The sequence below is a fragment of the Elephas maximus genome, chromosome 8 (genome assembly GCF_024166365.1).
Source record: "Elephas maximus indicus isolate mEleMax1 chromosome 8, mEleMax1 primary haplotype, whole genome shotgun sequence".
Lineage (NCBI taxonomy): Eukaryota > Metazoa > Chordata > Mammalia > Proboscidea > Elephantidae > Elephas > Elephas maximus.
The window spans coordinates 88,259,674-88,274,706 of NC_064826.1; the positions used below are offsets into that span (position 1 = coordinate 88,259,674).

The window sequence follows — 15,033 nt, forward strand, 5'->3', positions numbered from 1 at the left end:
CACGTGTTTTAGTTGTGTCTGGAAATGTTGAAAAAGAAACGTCAGTCTTTTCATTTATTTCCAATAAATTCAAAATGCAGCCTTTACAGAACACTTCGCAGGACGTAATTGGGATTTAGGATTCCGCCCCCGCTCGGAAAAAAAAAAAACGTGAAAGCGTTTATGCGCTAATACCTACTGAACAGAGTTACTTGATTGGCTTGCATTTCTGCAATCGAAGGTCAGCTAAATTTGATGGCTGGTGTTATTAAAAATAAAGCGCGAAAACGCTGGGGATTCCAGCTTAGCTCTTCAAACACTGACAGCCGTAGACGTCCCTTTAGACAGCAGGTTCCACTGAGATGGGGCGCGGGGGGTGGGGAGGTGGGGCAGGGCTGGGAGGAGAAGGAGATGAAGTTGTGTTGCAACTTTGTGTTAATGGTTTGGGCATGTTTTCTGAGTGTGTGTGTTTAGTTACACTAGTGAGTCATGGAGAAAATTAAGAAGTACGAACCAGAACAATTAAGGAGGCTGTGCTGTGCTACAAACCAGACAGAAAAGATTCAGGGTTGGGACCCTTCCTGGAATATTCCTTGCATCTCAAAGCCCTTCCTAGCTGACATCTTTGACAATTTAATGGAGGTCGAACTTGGGTGCAGGCGGTTTCTCTTTCATTTATTGTTCCTTAATCTAGATTTAAAAAACAAAAATAAATTGTTGTGTTCAATTTTAGCTGCTCTATCTCTTTCTGTATCTCTGTATTTTAATAACGTCTTTAAAGTAAAGTAGCCCAACATTTTACTATTCAAGCAAGAAATATTCAGCTGGGAGGTTGCTTCAAGGACTCAGTACTACTGACAGCCTCAAAATCAAGGACTTGACTGAGTGGATGGCCTGTAAACCAAAAGAGGAAAAAAGTAAATACTATCCAACCTGAAACAAATTGTGTAGAACAAATGGAGAGCAAAAATCAAACCAGGATTTTAGAATTAAGAAATGCACGGGACTCGGGTTCTGAGCCCCCCTGTTTTTTTCTTTAGAAATAGAAGTACTGATACAACTGTGCTTTAAGTCAAATCAGTCCACCTCTGGACATCTTGTCTTCCTGAACCACAAATGAAATATTGAGTAGATAGGGCTCCTTCTAATTCTAGACATCTAGGCCCTGGGAGTCCTAAGGCAAAACTTTTGTGGGCTCTCAGAAATACAGGCACAAAGTAGGCTCTACAGTGGAAGGTCACCAAAGTTAGCCATCCAGTGAGTAGCTTATCTGATAAAGCTTATCTGATAGGGGCATGCTAACTTGTGTTCTTGTGTGTATTGAAAAAGCCATAACATTTCGAAGAATGAGAGAGCTATTTTATAGTCCCATCCAATACAGAAAAAGATGCTATCTGTGCACCAATTTTGAAATTTTAAAACAGAAGTGTTGCCTGTCTTTCAAAAATAGTAAATTACAGACTCAAACGCCAAGAGTGTCTACTTCAAGAATGATTATTCTTAAAAAACACAAACAGCAGTGACCATTTTTCACAGACGTGCTCAGCCATCAGAAAAGCTTAATAAATCCCTATTTAGTATGCATTTATGCAGTGATTACATGAACTTTGACCTTTGAAGAGCTGTAGCAATTAGCTTCAGTGTCCAGCATCTTCTACTGTCATTCCCCACTGGCTTCTTGGGTCTTCTTTTTTCATCTTCCAGTAGTTCATGCAACAGAAGACGCATAAAATGTTTAAGTTGCCTTTCCATTCGAGGTATTTGCTTCTGCACAAGTCGGTTCCCTGTCCTCCCCCTCTATTCCTGTCTGAACAGCCATCTCAGATGGATATTGGGGCTCTGATTGTCGATATTACTCAAACGCAAATGGATTTCAATTCAATCTTACCCTGTACATTCGAAAAGAAGATAAATTCTCATGGCCCAAAGAGCTTCATTTCATAGCTCGAAGCATCTGAAATAAATCGGATATCTTCTGTCAGACTAATTTAACGTTTTTTAAATATTCAGTGTAATTTATTTTAAGTCAAATGAAACCCAGGGTATTGGCAGAAAGCTATAGGAGGGGGCAGGAAAAGAGCAGCTGGAAGCTACGGGGCGGGGGGGGGAAGCCAGGAGGGGAGAGGAAAGTGTTTTAAGTTTCTAGTAAACACTGTTTAGCAAAAGAATAATAGGAAAGTTGCCCATTCCCCAAAGAGGGATGGAACTATAATTGTTGCCCTTAGAAGAGAGCTCAGATAAACTGCTGGGACTCATTCTAAAGTGACCCATCACTGCATTCATCTCTTCTTGAACTTTCAGTGAACCTGAGATTAAACAGGGGTGAGCAGCTAAGCAGTTTGTTGTTAGCAGCCTTTTCAACAACCCTTTCAGACTGAGTAAATATTGATCGGTTTGAATCTGATTGCCCCAGAGGAAAACACCACAGCATCTGAATAGCCTCCAAAAGTAAACTTTCAAAGGTGAACCCCAGAGCATACTTCAGGGCCACAGCAAAATCTCAATTCGGTCTAGTTTGGGGACACCTGAATTTCAGGAATACTTTAGAGGAATGCAGGAGAAGTGAGGAAAAAGCATTTGAAAACTGAAATTTTATATTACAATTATCCCAGGTCCCTAATCTCCTTGTTGTCCTTTTAAAATTTATCAATAAAATGTTATTTTCTGTTTTCCCTCTTTATGTCATTTCGGTTACTATTGCTGTCAGTTTTCAAGAAGCTAACTACTCTCCTCAGAGACAAAAAACAGTAAAAGACCTTGAAATAGGAAGTGTTAAGCGCCTTTGATTTAATTGATTGGGACAGCTAAAAAGATACAAATGTTTTCCTTGCTGAAAGGTATAGTAATGTTCCCTAAATGTATTGCTTGTTAACTGATTTATTCCACTACTAGAGAAGGCTTGGGATGTTTAGCCATAATTTATCGTTCTCCTCTCTCAGCTACATTCAAACCAGCACCTTGAAGATTGGAATCTCTGGGATTCCAGAGGGTAGGGCCCTGCTTTTAGATATTGAAATCACAGCAGTGACATGCAAATGACACTTTAGCACATTAAAGTATTTGGAAACCAGCCATCTGTTTTGCTTTGTGGCCTTACACTAATAAACAAAAGATACAGTATAAGGCCAGGCAGGGGAAATGAAAGAAAGAATTGGCCGTCTTTGAAGTTTTCCATCCTCTAGTCTTTTAGTCTTTTAGAGGCAAGCCCAGAATCCAGAAGCCGAGGGGAGGACATCCTGTGCCCTTGATATGGCCGCAGCAACTATGCCTCCAAACTCCAGGCTTGCCCCCTTTGACAGGGAAGTGCAGGAAATCTCACGGGTGCTCTAGGAGGCCTGCAAACTCCAGTTTTTCTAGGATTTTCTCCCCAGCCTGACCTTCGTAAAACACCCCTTGGGAAGGAAGGAAGTCATATGTCTGTATTTGTTGATGATGCTATAAATTTTCTCTTCCACTCTTGGGGCTACATTAAAGTCTCCAAAAATGTGTGAAAGTAAAGGAAAAGCAGTAAGAGTTTTGGGAGGAAAGCTGCTTTGAACTCTTTCATTTGCTAGCTTCCTGTTTGAGAGCAGACAGATGCAGTGGTTGGAAGCAACTTAGGTATTGAACAACTTGGGGTGGGAGGCCCGCAAATATACCTAGAAAAATACGGTGAGACCAAAGAATAAATCTAATTTTTTTTCCCTGGGTTATGCGGCATGGAATGAGAACTGTGGACCTGCTACAGCCATGATGGCAATGAAATCGGAGTTGAATCTGAAGGGACTGAGATGTGTAACCTGGAGATGGGGCTAGGAGGGGGCAGTGGGAAAGTGTGGATGCTGAGAGGAGAAATTGGAGGGAGGGGTGCAACAGTTTACTGAAAACAGACCATGTTCAATATAAAGGGTAGAGCATACTGGAACATCTCCTAACAGTCCAAAACGAAGAGGGGGGCACGGCATCCGCACAACAGCTTTATACTGGAGCTAATTAAATGCAAATCTCTTAGCTCTTGGTTCACCGATGTGAGGAAAGACTGACTGAAGACAGTTTCAGCTTTTGAAAGGGGTTCTGTTTATATATACGTCAACATTCAGTTGGAGGTGAAAAGGTTAGCACTTGACCCAGGAAGTATCCATGTTGTTTCAAAAATAGATCTGCTTCATAAATTTCCTCACCATTCATTTTTTTCCATTATAAACTTTGATTATAACAATTTTAAAAAGCTGTTGTTACTTTAAAGAAAATCAACCTATTAAATAGACATTGGTTAGGCGCCATACAAGAATCTTGTGAAATTACACTCATGGGAGAAGCTTCAGCTACATGATAGTGGGAAGCATTCATTTTTATTCAAGAAAAGGACAACTTCTTGGAAAAAACATACCACCCTTCTCTCTCTCACTACATGAAATGAATCCAGTTTGTAGGAATTAACAAATTATAGCCCAGGCAAATACACTGATGCTTAAGCATACCTGAAACTTCAATATATTTATTACAGACATCTTAAGACCCGTAACTCTGCTCTGATCACATCACTTCAGAATCTCAGAGCTGTTCATGATTGTACAGGAAATGGGGAGTACCACAGGCTCACAAAAAACTGACAGAACTCAGTGTGGTACTTCAGGGAAATCAAAACATTGTGTGACATGCAAAAGACGATTCACGAATCACACAAAATATACATTCATTGAGCCATCCATCACGTTAACAACTAAGCTGAAAATACATCATATCCAGCTAAGATAACTGCGAAAGGAAGAAGCTGGTTTGAATACCTTTAGGTTCAGAATAATCCAGCACAAATTTTAAGTGGAGGGGGGCGGCCAGTGAAACAAGAAGGGGAAGGGATGGGGAGACAGCACAGGAAGCCAGGTTTCTGAACCTTGTGCTCTGTAGGCAGACCTTCTTAACTCACTGAAAATGAATTGAGGCTACTCTCTGAAGCATCTGATTGGGTTTAAATGAGAATGTATTCTTTTACCTATAACCACATATAAAATTGTACCAGCTTTGAGTTTGCCCACCCTGTTATAGTCACTTAATCCAAACATTTCTAGAAAATTTGTATAAAGATAAATCTCTCAGGACAAAGTATTTACAACCAGCAAACTCACACACATGAAATTGAATTAAATTAAGGGATGAATTGTGTAAACATGCTCATAGTGCATCTCTTCTTCATGAGCTCCTAGACTCTGTGTGTGTGTGTGTGTATATATATATATAGCCTACCTTTAAGATCAGGGTAGGGGAGGACTAAATATACAGATAAGTAAAAGATGAGAGGCTGTCCTCTGACATGTTTCTGCTGGCAAAGGGAACTATTTTCCAAAGGGGATCCAAAAGAACAGTAGGTTCTGTAAAAATAGAAAAGTGGGTAGAACTGTTAAGGGCCATCAGAAAATTGATGCTGGCACCCGATCTGGATTAAGAAGTTAACCCCCCACAAAGTCTCTGGTCTAGAATGCTCTAGAAACACATTAACCTGGCCAGAAGCTCCCCATATAGGACCAGAAAGGAAGAGAGAGACTGGAACTGGAAAGGAAGGTAAGCTAAGAATGTGCTTTGGGTTAGAAGTCCCAGCCCAAGGAGAAACCTGGACTACAGAGTCTGGGGCTGGGGTGCCCTCAGTGGGAGGTAGTCAGAGTGTCTGAGGTAGAAGACCCCGGGGAAGGAACGCAGGGTGAGGAGCTGGACTTCTCTGAGGATTCCTCGGCTTTCTCATCGCTTCCCGGCGGGGTGGCCGGAGAGATGGGTAAGAGGCCCTCCTTCTCCCGTTTCTTCTGCTTCATTCGGCGGTTCTGGAACCAGATCTTCACTTGGGTCTCGTTGAGCTGCAAGGACGCGGCGATCTCCACCCTGCGAGCTCGCGTCAGGTACTTGTTGAAGTGGAACTCCTTCTCCAGCTCCGTGAGTTGTTTCGTCGTGAAATTGGTACGGACCGCATTAGGTTGACCCACGTAGCCGTACTCCCCAACTTTCCCTGGGGTCAGGATGGAATGCGACGAGAGAAAAAGGTAAGAAAATTAAATCGACATGAGGGACATTTATCCCCTACACGCTTCAGAGCAACATTCAGGTAAAGGAGAGATGAAGAACTTGTGGGCACAAAACGGGCTGGGGAGGGTGAGTGATGAGATGTGAGGCGTTAACCTGAAGTCAACCATCAGTTTGGTCAGACCCCGTGATTAATGGAACCTGAGATATTAACAGAACCCACACTCATTCACTTGCTACTTCCAGAACCTCTCAAACTCAGTCCCTTTGAAAACGCATCCGTCCCAGAAGCTTCCGTGCCCCAACACACCTGGGCAATCTCCTGCCCCACAACACCGGTGTTAAGCAAGAACTTTTTTTTTTTTTTTAAGACCGTTATTAACTTTCCTTGAGAATTAAGCATACCAACCCCTTGTAGTATCATCAAGGAGCATCCATCGGCTGGCAGTAGACTAGGACTGACCTGTTTTGGGAGGGTTTCTTTTGACTTTCATCCAGTCAAAGGTCTGCGCTGGAGAAGATGTCTCCGACGCAGGGGAGCGACAGGCTTCTTGGTGGCTGGCGTGGAGAGGGGACAAGGAGTTATTATACGTGGCCAAGGCCAGGCTCTGGTGCTCCTGTCCATATGAATGGTGAATGTACTGAGGCGAGCCCACTGCGCCCCCAGCATAACCCTGGTGGTGGTGATGATGCTGGACCATGGGAGATGAAAGATTTCCAGAGTAAACAGCGGGAGCGCACGGGGGGTACCCACCACTTACGTCTGCTTCCTGATTTAATGCGTAGGGGCTGTAAGGCGCGCCAAAGTTCTGTGCGCCGTAGCTTGTACTACAACTCGAGTGGGAGTAGGACACCCCCAGGTTCCCAGAAGTCTGGTAGGTGGCCGGCTGGGGGTGGTGGTGGTGGTGGTGGTGGTGGGGTGGGCTGATCTGCACCCCCCGGCCTACTAGGAAGCGGTCGTCGCCGCCGCAGCTGTTGGCACTGACCGCGCACGACTGGAAAGTTGTAATCCCATGGTCCGAGGGGTAGGCTCGCCCTGAGCAGGTCCCCGAATCACCACCGCTGAGGATGGGGTATTCCAGGAAGGAGCTCATTCTTGCATTGTCCATCTGTCACTGAGTGACTGGATCCTGCGACGCCCTGGGTGATCGTGCCAACTTTCTCACTTCCTCCATGGGGCCAGAGAAGAAAAATGATATGAATGTACAGTGAGCGGGAGGGGGGGCGGCGGGAGGGCCGAGGGAGCAAGGGGAGGGGCACGTGACTATGTCAGCCAATGGCTGAGCCTCCTGCGAAATTTTGCAGGCTCCAGCAGTGATGGATCACCGTTTCAGTGGCATTTAAATCCCCGGCGCTCCTCCGCCTAGGTGACGCGCAATCGCCCCCCCAGGCAGCCCAGGCGGCGGCAGCAGCTGCGGTGTCTGCAAACAGCGGATTCGGAGCGCTGGGGCTAAGGGGGGCGGCTGTCTTCAGCGCACGCCCAACTCCGCTCGCCCCCCGTCCTGGAGGTGGGGGCTGGGGGGCATTCCCCGCTCCGTGCCCCTCCCCGTCGTGCACAGGAAGATGAACTGGCAAGAGGTGAGAAGGCGAAAGGGCTCCCGCTCTCTCGGGTCGGGAATCAGTGGGCTGGAACTCGCCGGGCGGCCGCAGGTACGCGGGCCCAGAGCGAAGCGCTCGGAGCCGGAAGGGTAGGCACTGGGCCGGAGCCGCGCCCCAGGATCTCCTAGCGTTTTCACTGTACTGTCCCTGCTGTGGGACCTTGGGGCCGGGAGGAGCGCTGAGAACGATGGCGGAGGCGAAACTGGGCCATCGGATCTCCAAGCTCCAAGCAGAGAGGGAAGTGAGCAGAGAGCTGATTGGGAGGAACCCGGGGTGAGCGTGGAGGGGATGGGGGCAAGAAAAGAAACTCCCCCTTCCCCGGTCGCCGTAGCGGCCTTCCGGCCCCACACCCTCGCCATTAGCATGGCAATGAGGAGCTTCGGTAATTCGACGCCCAGGGGCGGGTGAGCGCTTGCTGCCGAGTTTGCAGGAAAAGGCCTAGGGTGGCGGGGCTCTTCTCCGCCCTTTCTCTCTCCTCGCTCTCCGCCCCTTTCTCCTCCCCACTCAGCTTTGCTCCGGGAGCCCTCCGGGAAACCCAGCAACTCTGCCACTAGATTTTGAGGCGTAGGAGGCGGGGGAAAGAGATGACGCTAGCGGACGTAGCCAGCGTGGTGGTCGGGCCGCGCGCTGCAGGCCATCTGCGGGCTCCCCAGGACCCAGGAGTCTGCGTGCCCGGGCGGGAGCCTCAAAGGGCGGGAGAACCACAGCTCCAAGAAAACATCCCCCCCCCCACCCGCCACCTTCCTCTTTTTTGGAAGGAAAATATTAGGAGTGGGAGAGCCTCCTTTACCCGCCCCCTACATTCTACTGCACGTCAGGGGTGGGGGCTGGCAGGTGGGAGAGGCGGTAGACAGATGGCTGATGGTGGACTGGACACTTGCCTCTTCCCCAGCACCATCTCCTCCCCTTTCCAACTGACTGCGTAGCTGCTTGTATTAGCCATCTAGTCTTTCCCTAGAGAGACGCGTGCAAATCTGAGCGTCATCTCGGGCCAGGGGTCCTGTTCTCCATCACCCTCGTCCTACTCTGATGCTGATGGGGTCGTTAATTGGTGTTTACTATTAGGTTTGGCGACACCCCTGGGCTAGTGGAGAGAAAAGGCCAAACCGAGGCCGAGAACTGATGCATTCTTAGGTAGAAGAAATCTAGAGACCATGCAAGAAGTTTTGCAACCAATGCCCTATAGATTTTACTCTATGTTTACAACATCAAATCCGACAGATGAATTTTTTTGTGAGGATTACATGTGGGTTTGCGTTTCCCACTCTCCTCTTGCTTCCCCTCCCCCAGTTTAAAAGAACTAAGTTTGGTTGAGGTAGGTACATTTCAAAGGTGTTAGTCACCTTTTCAGGCTTCTGTGTTCTGTTCTTCAAATATAGAGACTCCGCCCCCCCCCCGCAAAAAAACCTGCCTCCCCAAGAAGGAAAACCCATGCAGACCTTTGGCTCTGAACTCCTCGTAGCAAAGAGACGTTTTTCCCCCAAACACTTCCTTTTGAAATGGTATTTCTCAGTGATCTTTGACCCTTTCCCATGTGTAGTTAAGAGGGGGCACAGGCAGGAAAGGTAAGATTCAGCTCCCGGGGAACTCGCTCCAGATGCAGCTCTTGGGGAACCTCCTCCAGTAGAAGGGAGTAGGCAGGGCGACCCTCCTGGAAGCGGCTTCCTTCAGAGCGCCAGGCCTTCAGGGGAATGGCGAGAGAAGGCGCCCCTTGGGGAAGGGGGAGGGAGGATCTGTGCTGGCTGTGCGGGCGATCTGCTCTTCAGGCCTAAGCTCCTCAGTACGTTCTCCCCCCGGCCTCATTTCTATACTTCCGTTGGCCTCCTCCGGCCGAGCGTTCGCGAACCCCTCCGTCGCATGGTGCCAGTTACAAAGCCGCCCTCGGCCACAGTCACGCATCCTCCTTTTCTAGCAACCAGGCCTCCGTGCTCCTCTCTCTCCACCTCTCTTCTTCTCTCCTAGCTTCTTTTCGGGGACAGCCTGGGTGGGTTTGTTTTTCTTCCTTTCCTTAGGGTCAGAAGCGTACACTCGCACACAGGCCTGCAGACACACGGGCCGGTGACCATCCCTTCTCTGCGCTCAGCTCCGGTAGGCCGGGCTCTCTAAGCCGAGCGGGCTCCTCCTCTGCCGGCCGCCGGGAGCGCCGCTCTCCCCGGGCGGCTCCCAAAGGCAGCCTCCCCTGGCCTCAAGCCCGTAGGCTTCCGTAGCTCGGTTCCTTCCCTACCTCCCCACCCCCTCCAAGAAATTCTGGGACCCGGTCTACAGGATTGGAAACGCTTGGCCCTCTGGGCTCGCAGGCCAGCGCCCAGCCTCGAGCTAATGTCTTTGAAACGCCCGGGAGGAGTGGGTGAAAGGCGAGCTTGGTCACGATTAAAATAATCTCCCACAGTAGGTTCCCTGGGCTCAAAGCACCTCTTTCAGGGCTCTTCTACTATACAGGGAAGGAGCGAGGAGGAAACAAAACGCCGCCGAGGCCCGGAGCTGTTCAGGGCATCCGCGGCTCAGCCAAGCTGTTGTTTTAAAAGAGCAATAAAAATGAATTATGACTAAACGCCTTCTAACTTAATGCTTTCGGACGGGGATCCCCGGCAAATACGTAAGAGGATTTTTATTTGTGCATGTGTTCCTGCAATTGATCTCTTTGATGACATTCTCATTCATAGAAAGCGGTTGATTTATGAGCATAGGACGAATCGCATCCAGCCGCCGCGCAGCCCTGGCCGGGGCTGAGCCGCCCTGCTCCGCGCCGCGTCTGGGGCCCGGAAACCCGGCGCAATCTCCACACAACCCCGCCGCTGCCGGAATTTAGGGGGTAAAGGGGCGGGGGGAAAGTGGGGAGCAAATGGTTGGAGAAAAATCGCGATTTCATTGTAACTTCCAAGCCTTTGCATTTAAAAGCCGGGTTGGTAAATCAACCGGCACCACACATGTTGCTTACACGCTACATTTTCTCACGGTAAGTAAGTAGCCTGCAGAACAGAGCTCAGAAAGGAAAAAATAAACATGGGAACATGTAAGAAAGGGGAAGAAAAAAAAAAAGAGCAGCCCAATAACACACCCTAGATCATATTTTATTGATGTACCATTTAAAGTGCTTATTTTTTCGTTCTCTAGAAATTGGGTTAATTCATAACCTAGAGTGCAGAAACACACTCCGTTTTAAATCTCGACTTGCTAACCTGGCTTCAAAGCTTTAATGATCCATTATTTGCAATGTAAACAGGTTGAAGAATGAAATATTGATTTTTCTGACCCTGAAAAAAAAGAATACTAGAATGACAGAACCAGAGGATTGAAAAGAACACTTTCTGCAGTGCGCTTTCTAGCTAGTAACCATTGTTTTGTCGTATTTTTGTTTTTAGGTCTGTTTGCCTGAACCCATCAACAGCTGGGAGAGGAATCAACCACTCTGAAAATGTGTGTGTGGGGAGGGGGGGTTGTGGGGGAGGGGCTGGAATGTAGATGTTTTAAACAAACGTGTACAAATAAATGAATTGCTGGTAACTTAGTTATTGACCTGGAGACTGGTAGCTTGTTAAAGAAACTCCACGTTCCTCTTTGCTGGAGTGGGAGGTTTCTGTAGGCACTTTATTTCTCCACTTTGAAAAGCTTCAGTTTGGCCCTTCTCTCTGCCCCATCCTGTTTCTATTGCCCATTCAAATCTGTGGCTAGAACCTCTACGCTGAAACCAAATCTATTCCCTTCAAAACAAAAAACATTTCTCAGAAGCTGTAGCCATATTCTGGCTTTCTTTTGTTATTGTTGATGCTGTCTAAAGAAGACTTTAAACATGCCCCTTAATAAACGTACTAAAATTGAAAAAGAAGATAAATTGTGACTAGAATTTTATTTACCAAGTTAGACTAAAAAGAAGAAAAAGAAACCATTATGAGCCATGAGAAAGAGGGGGAGAAAAAAATAGAAAGCTACTTGTAGCAAAGGAGAATTTATTCTACCAAAAATACGCATGACAATGCATCCTAATGTAATACAAAAATAAAAAGAAAGTGAAGATACCATTATATGATCACTTTCTTGCAGGCCTCATAGATTGCTTTCAGGAAATGACATAGAGAGTGGCTGGGTTAAATTTAAAATAACTAAAACTCCAAAATAATCTATAAAAGATGGCTCTGAAACTGGGTCAGAGGGAATCACTAAACAGAAAATCCTCAACATTTAAAGGAAGGAGGGGATAGGTCAAGAAGAAAATAAAATAAAAATCAACTCCCGGAATTAAAGAAGGCAAAACCACCTGGCCAAAGGGGTTTTTGTTTTGTGATGCTTTGTTTTGCTTTAATGTTTTTAGTAATTCAGATGCTGCAAGTCGATTGTGGTGAGTGTGTCTGTAAAAAAGTCAAAGCTGTCAGCTGAAATATCTACGGGACTGTCCAGGGAACCTGGCAAACTGGGCGAGACTGCATCTGAAAGCTGCAGGCAGGAATCTGTGGAGAAAACGTTAAAGTCCTGCAAAGAGGGGACCTCAAGGGCCTCGGGACTGTCATTGTTTAGGCCAGCGCCACAGTTCTGGCCCATTGTTGACAGGCAGTTAGGAACAGTGGGTGACGGGTGCTGAAAATGTTTCAGATTTTTCTCATTGCTGGTCAAAGGCGAAACTGGAAAACTTTGGGAGTCACCATTGTGTCCATTGGGAGCCTGCTGCTGAGAGAGAGAATTTTGCTGAAAAGTGTAACCTTCCCTCTCCAGAAGGGCCCCAGAGACGCTCAGGGCTTGCTCAAAGAGTGACTTCTCTTCCTCCTCCTCCTCCTCTACTTTCTCGGAGTCCTCCAGGCTTTTAAATTTCCCCTCACTATTCTGGTTCTCCTTGCACTGGGTCTGCCTCTTGTGCTTCATCCTCCGGTTCTGAAACCACACTTTCACTTGTCTCTCAGTCAAATCCAGCAGCGCTGCAATCTCCACCCTTCGGGGTCTGCAAAGGTACTTGTTGAAATGAAATTCTTTTTCCAGCTCCAAAAGCTGCGTGTTGGTGTAAGCAGTTCTCAGGCGCCGCGAGCCCCCGCCGCTGCCATCGGCAATTTCCAGGGATTCTGCGGAAAGGGAAACCAACAAGAGACATACGCACAGTTGGAGGTGGAAGGGTCCAAGCAGGGTTATTCCACTGGAGAATAAATATAGCAGAAAAGATCAACTGCAACAAAATGGCCGCCCCTGGATGCCGCACAGCTATTGTGCTGCCTTTCCTGGGAGCCCAGCCCGGGGAGACCCCATCTCCTCCACCTCCATCAAATTCCTGCCTGTAGCCCTCCCCCCCCCATCCGGGAGCAAACTTTATATTAGCCACACCACAATTTATAATTAACGCATCAGCTGCTTAGCTGAGCAAGAGCGATCTATCACTCTTCATTACTGTCAAAAAGCCAAACTCTAGGACAAGGAGACAAGAGGAGGTCAGTTCCAACTCAAATAAATCATCCCACATTACACAAGTTAAGGAAAGTTTCCCCCCCCCTCCCTAAAAATATATATGTCTCGTTGTGGAGTGCAGGAGCCCTGCTCTCTCCAGCAAATCTACTCCTGAACCCACAGGGGAAGGAAAAAGGCAGCCAAGCATCTCTCCCTGTTCCCCTTCTCTTCCAGCCCTCGCTCCCCTCCCCCATAACCGCTCCCCGGGCAGTCCAGAGCGGGAAGAGGGTCCCAGGGACTTGGGGCCAAGTCTACGCACTGACCTTTGTGGCTGAGGCAGGCAGGGCCGGTGGCGGCGGCGGCTGTGGCCGAGGCGGGCGGCAGAGCGGTTTTCTTGGCTGCTTTCTTCTCCTTCATCCAGGGGTACTCAGGCGGCTGCAGGGCGCCTGCGGGCACCGGGCTGCCGCGGCTGCCCACGGGGCTCGGCTTGGGGCGGCCGCCAGAGCTGTGGCGAGGGTGACTGCCCGGGTTCAGGCTGGGAATGGTCTGCTCAAAAGGAGGAGGAATCAGTGTCGAGTGTGAAAGCGTCGAGGTCTTGATTGATGAACTTTGAAATGTATCAGCGACAGGGGGAAAAGATGTCAGGCACTCAGCGAGCGACGGCTGGCTATTGATAAAACCAATCTCTCGCTCAAATTCGTAATTCATGGCCTTCTCCTTGGAGCCCCCTTGGAGAAAAAGTTCCCTCTTCTGGAGGGGCTTTGGGGGGGCAAGGCCCAGGAAAAAAGGCAAGAGCGGAGGAAAAAAAAATCTATCATAGAAGATCGCTGCTGGGGTGTTTTTTTTCTAATTCACTGATTACAGCCGTATGGGGACCGCGCTACTATTAAACTATTGAATTCATGGAGACAAGGTTGAAATTGGACCGAATTGGCTGTCACATGATTGCTTCTGCCCAATGACAATTTGGGCTTTAATCAAAAGAAGCCACTGTCTGTTTGATTGATCCAAAAAAGTCGGGAAGGAACGCCTCATTGGGGGACAGCGAGGCTTTATTTACACTTTTTCAGGGCAAAAATACATATATGTGGTTGTGGATGGGATGCCCCGGAGTGAGTGGGGGCTAGAGTGCCTGCCTGCCTCTTGATCAGCAAGGATCTGCTGCATGCGCTTGGGAGTGTGTGAGTGCGTGAGTGTGAGCGAGTGTGAGTCCTGCTGCCGGTCCCGCCGGCAGCTGCCCTTTGCCTCCCCCACACACTCCGCGCATTGTTTAGGACTGTCGGGAAGACGCCTCGCACCTCACAAATCATTTAAGCACCTCAGTCTGACGCCTGCAGTCATTAACAAAGTAATCCATTAATCTTCAAAGTTTTGACACCCGAGGGCCCCCGCATCCCAGTCACATAAGTTCTGCTAAAGCAAGAAGACTGAGCAGAGGGAAAGGGGAGATGAGAGAGGGAGAAGAAAAAGGGAGGGGGGAGAGAGAGACGGAGAAAGAGGGAACGGAGAAAGAGGGAACGGAGAAAGAGGGAACGAAGAAAGAGATTTCTTTTTTTCTCCCTTTTTCTTCTCTTTTCCTCTTCCACCTTTTCTAAAGCAGTTCTTGGATATCTCAGAACTGTTCGCTCGCTCTCTGTCTCTGTTTTCCTCTGTCTCTGTCTTTCCCTCTCTGCCTCTTTCTGCCTTCTCCCCTCCTTCTTCCCCCCCCCACCCTTTACCGCAGCCCCTCGCCCCCCTCCCAGTGCCCAGCCCGTAGTCCGCGCCCCTGGGCCCTGGCCCCGGCCCCGGCCCATTGCCCATTGTTAGCCGGCTTTTCCAAGGCAGCTTTGCATCTGGCTCCGGCGGGAAGCGGAAAACGGGAGGCGATTCTCGAAGCTTCCCGACCTTCCTGCGCCATCAACTTCTCAGGAGTGGCTCCAGAAAGACAGATGCATGTGCCAGGAGAGACAACAGCCCCAAGCCAATGTGTCCAAATCCCCAGTAGCCAGGGAGGCGGCCAGCCAAAGAAATGCCAACCCGAGCAGGCGTGTGTGGCTCCTGGCATTCTGGGTTTCATACCCGTAGGGCTCGGGTTCGGTGAGTATTTCCGATTTCCAGGAAGTC

General features: G+C 48.4%; 2 protein-coding genes across 2 annotated transcripts; both read right to left on the bottom strand.

Annotated features, from left to right (window-relative positions):
* Positions 1–4,760: 4,760 nt before the first annotated feature.
* On the bottom strand, positions 4,761–7,137 carry HOXA1 (homeobox A1). Its single transcript, XM_049894128.1, has 2 exons — positions 6,431–7,137; positions 4,761–5,953 (listed from the first exon to the last, which is right to left on the bottom strand). Exons 1-2 carry the CDS (start codon positions 7,074–7,076, stop codon positions 5,598–5,600), a joined length of 1,002 nt encoding a protein of 333 aa, XP_049750085.1. The 5' UTR covers positions 7,077–7,137; the 3' UTR covers positions 4,761–5,597.
* Positions 7,138–11,552: 4,415 nt separating this feature from the next.
* HOXA2 (homeobox A2) lies at positions 11,553–13,771 on the bottom strand. The gene is made up of 2 exons (XM_049894127.1): positions 13,254–13,771; positions 11,553–12,614 (listed from the first exon to the last, which is right to left on the bottom strand). Exons 1-2 carry the CDS (start codon positions 13,636–13,638, stop codon positions 11,872–11,874), a joined length of 1,128 nt encoding a protein of 375 aa, XP_049750084.1. The 5' UTR covers positions 13,639–13,771; the 3' UTR covers positions 11,553–11,871.
* Between the last annotated feature and the right edge of the window lie 1,262 nt (positions 13,772–15,033).

Excerpts from the sequence above, each read along its gene's own strand:
- HOXA1 (XM_049894128.1), bottom strand. The coding sequence starts at position 7,076 with ATGGACAATGCAAGAATGAGCTCCTTCCTGGAATACCCCATCCTCAGC. Across the intron at positions 5,954-6,430 it reads AAGAAACCCTCCCAAAACAG|GGAAAGTTGGGGAGTACGGC; the intron begins GTCAGTCCTAGT and ends TCCTGACCCCAG.
- HOXA2 (XM_049894127.1), bottom strand. The coding sequence starts at position 13,638 with ATGAATTACGAATTTGAGCGAGAGATTGGTTTTATCAATAGCCAGCCG. Across the intron at positions 12,615-13,253 it reads TGCCTGCCTCAGCCACAAAG|AATCCCTGGAAATTGCCGAT; the intron begins GTCAGTGCGTAG and ends CCCTTTCCGCAG.